Source organism: Malurus melanocephalus, unplaced genomic scaffold, assembly GCF_030028575.1.
Source record: "Malurus melanocephalus ecotype Western Australia unplaced genomic scaffold, MMel_1.1 scaffold_510, whole genome shotgun sequence".
NCBI lineage: Eukaryota > Metazoa > Chordata > Aves > Passeriformes > Maluridae > Malurus > Malurus melanocephalus.
This window is the reverse complement of record NW_026623742.1, coordinates 471,643-474,053: the sequence shown is the minus strand read 5'-3', so window position 1 is coordinate 474,053 and position 2,411 is coordinate 471,643. Positions and strand designations below refer to the sequence as shown.

General features: G+C 54.9%; 1 protein-coding gene across 1 annotated transcript in view; it reads left to right on the top strand.

The window, feature by feature from the left end:
- Positions 1-2,163, top strand: part of KIAA0513 (KIAA0513 ortholog) — a 22,882-nt gene extending 20,719 nt beyond the window's left edge. Inside the window, 2 exon segments of the mRNA XM_057381425.1 lie at positions 64-191; positions 302-2,163. Coding sequence (XP_057237408.1) covers positions 64-191; positions 302-351 — 178 coding nt within the window. The 3' untranslated portion in view covers positions 352-2,163.
- Positions 2,164-2,411: the final 248 nt, after the last annotated feature.

Genomic DNA, 2,411 nt, shown 5'->3' with positions numbered 1-2,411 from the left:
GACAAGGAGCTGTGGAGGGGAGGAGGAGGAGGATGCTGGGGGAAGAAGGGGCAGCCTGGCCGTTTTTTCACCCAGAGCATCTCTGTCCTCCCTCAGCACCTTCATCCACAACATGCTGGCGTTCGGCCTCAGCAAGAAGCTCTGCAGCGATTTCCTGAAGAAGCARGCGACCATCGGCAATTTGGATGAAGGTAGGGGAGAGCCCGGGGGATGTGCACGCCCTTGCCGGGTTCCTGCAGGGATGGAGCGTGGCTGGGATGGTTCAGCAGCCTCCCAGAGCCCTTTTCTCTCTCCTCCCCAGAGCAGTACAAGCTGCTCAGTGACCACATCGAGCAGATGGCCGCGGAGTAGCCGCGTGTGGCGGCGGAGAGACGGCGGCCRGGCAGGTGGGGAGCGGAGAGGAACCCACCTCCGGGGCTACCTGAGGCTGAAGCTGGGCTACCGACAAAACCAACCGCACACACGAGCTGCAATAAAACCTGCATGACCATCCACCAAACTCTAGAGCTGCCCCAGGGCAGCCTGTAGACATAGGAGCCAAACAGCCCCCGCCCTCGCCAGACCCTCCCGCCTCTGTTTTTGGAGTAGACGGTCCCAAAAGTGACTTTTGTTGGTTAAAATCAATACAAAACACGAGGGGAAAGCAGGAGGAGCGTGGCTGTGCAGCCCCCAGGCGCTGGGTGTGCAGCCCCCCGGTGAAATGCTGGTGTCTGGTGGTGAATCCAGAGCTGTCCAAAGCTGCCTTTCCCTCGCTGATGCTGGAGCTGCACCAGGGATGCAGGAGGGGAGGCAGGGACCTCATCCAGCTCAGTCAGGCTGTGTGCTGTCCACAGGGCTGTCACCATTCCTGGGGACATGGGCGATGTGGGGTTTGCTGGAGGCAGAGTTGGCACTGGGAGAGCGCTGCCGCCACCCTCGGTGTGCGGCTCCTTGGGGACTGGGGGGAAATCCATCCCTGGGGAAACCTTCCCTGTGCTGCCCGTGTGGGTTTGTACCTCRGGGCAAAGGGAGAGCAGTTTGCTCCATGTCGTTAGCCTGGATCAGTAGGAAAAAAGCCATGGCCTTGGGCGGGATTGCGGGAAGGGGAGGCAGAGGAGCTCGGCGTGGCTGGGGAGGGGACAACGCGTCCTCCCTGTCCCTGCTGCCTGTCAGAGTGGGGATGCTGCTGGATTGGGACATTYCCCAAAGCCTCCTGCCTTCCCGTGGCAGTGGATTAATTGTCCTCCTTCCCCGGACTGCTCCTCTCTGGCCTCTCCTTCCCCAGCTCTTGGCTGCAGCTGCTCATCCATCAAACCTCAAACTGTCCTAAGGACATCTCCTCTTCTGCTCCAGGGGTGGCAGCTCCCACCACGCAGCAGATCTGCTTTATCCCCTTGGACCCTGGTGTTTGCAGAGAGGCTGGGGACGTGGGGACATGCTGGGGACATCACTGGGGACACGGGGATGTCACTGCTCCCCTCTGCAAGGAGCAGCCCACAGGGACAGAAACCCCCAGCCCTGCACAGCCAAGGGTCCAACAGAGCCTCACCCCAAAAACTTCATCCTGGAGCACAAGTCCAGGTTTGAAGAGCCCATCAATYCCTTTTTCCCTGTGCTGTATCCCATAGGAAATAGCATAAAAGGATATTTTTTTTTTTTCATGTAGCTCTTGGCTCAGTGATGCTTTTACCTCAGCTGGGCTTCCCTTGCTGCTGGGGTTGGGACCTGGCTCCGTTCTGGGTGTTGTAGGAAGGATGGATCCAGCATTCAGTTTTCCCCTGGCCATTCCCAAACCTGGGCAGAGTTACAGGAGAAGGGTTTTTGTTGGGGTGAGGGGCTGATAATTGTCCCAWATCCCAATGAACACATTCCTGAGGGACAAAATGTGCTGGCCCATGAGCACCTCRGCATCCTGGAGCATCCCATCCCCATGGCATCCCTGTCTCTGTCTCCACTCAGGTCTTTCCCAAATCCTCCTTCATTTCTTTATTATTATTATTATTATTTTTTCCAACATAAAAAGAAAAAAAGGTTCAGCGCTGAAGTATATATTATTTGCATGTGTATTTTTCTATAAAAAACAATTAAAATCCAATAAAAAATAGCCATAAACCCTCCTCGACCGGGGCTGTGTGAAGGATGGGGTGAGAGAGAAAGARAGAGAGATTGGAATAAATGATCTTAAAAACCAATTTTTTTCTTGTCTTGTGTTTTAAGCAGATGCTTCTCCACACTGCCTGTTCGACCCCAGTGGTCCCTGGTGCCTCCATCAGCCTCTCCCTTTTGATAATCTATTTTTTAATGGAGAAAAATTGTTGCGCCTTTTACAGAGACATTTGCGTTTGCCCCGGAGCCAGAGAAACACATGAAGGAGATTTCATTTTTATTTTCTTCTCCCCTGTGCTCTCCCTCTCTGCCAGCGGCCACCRAGC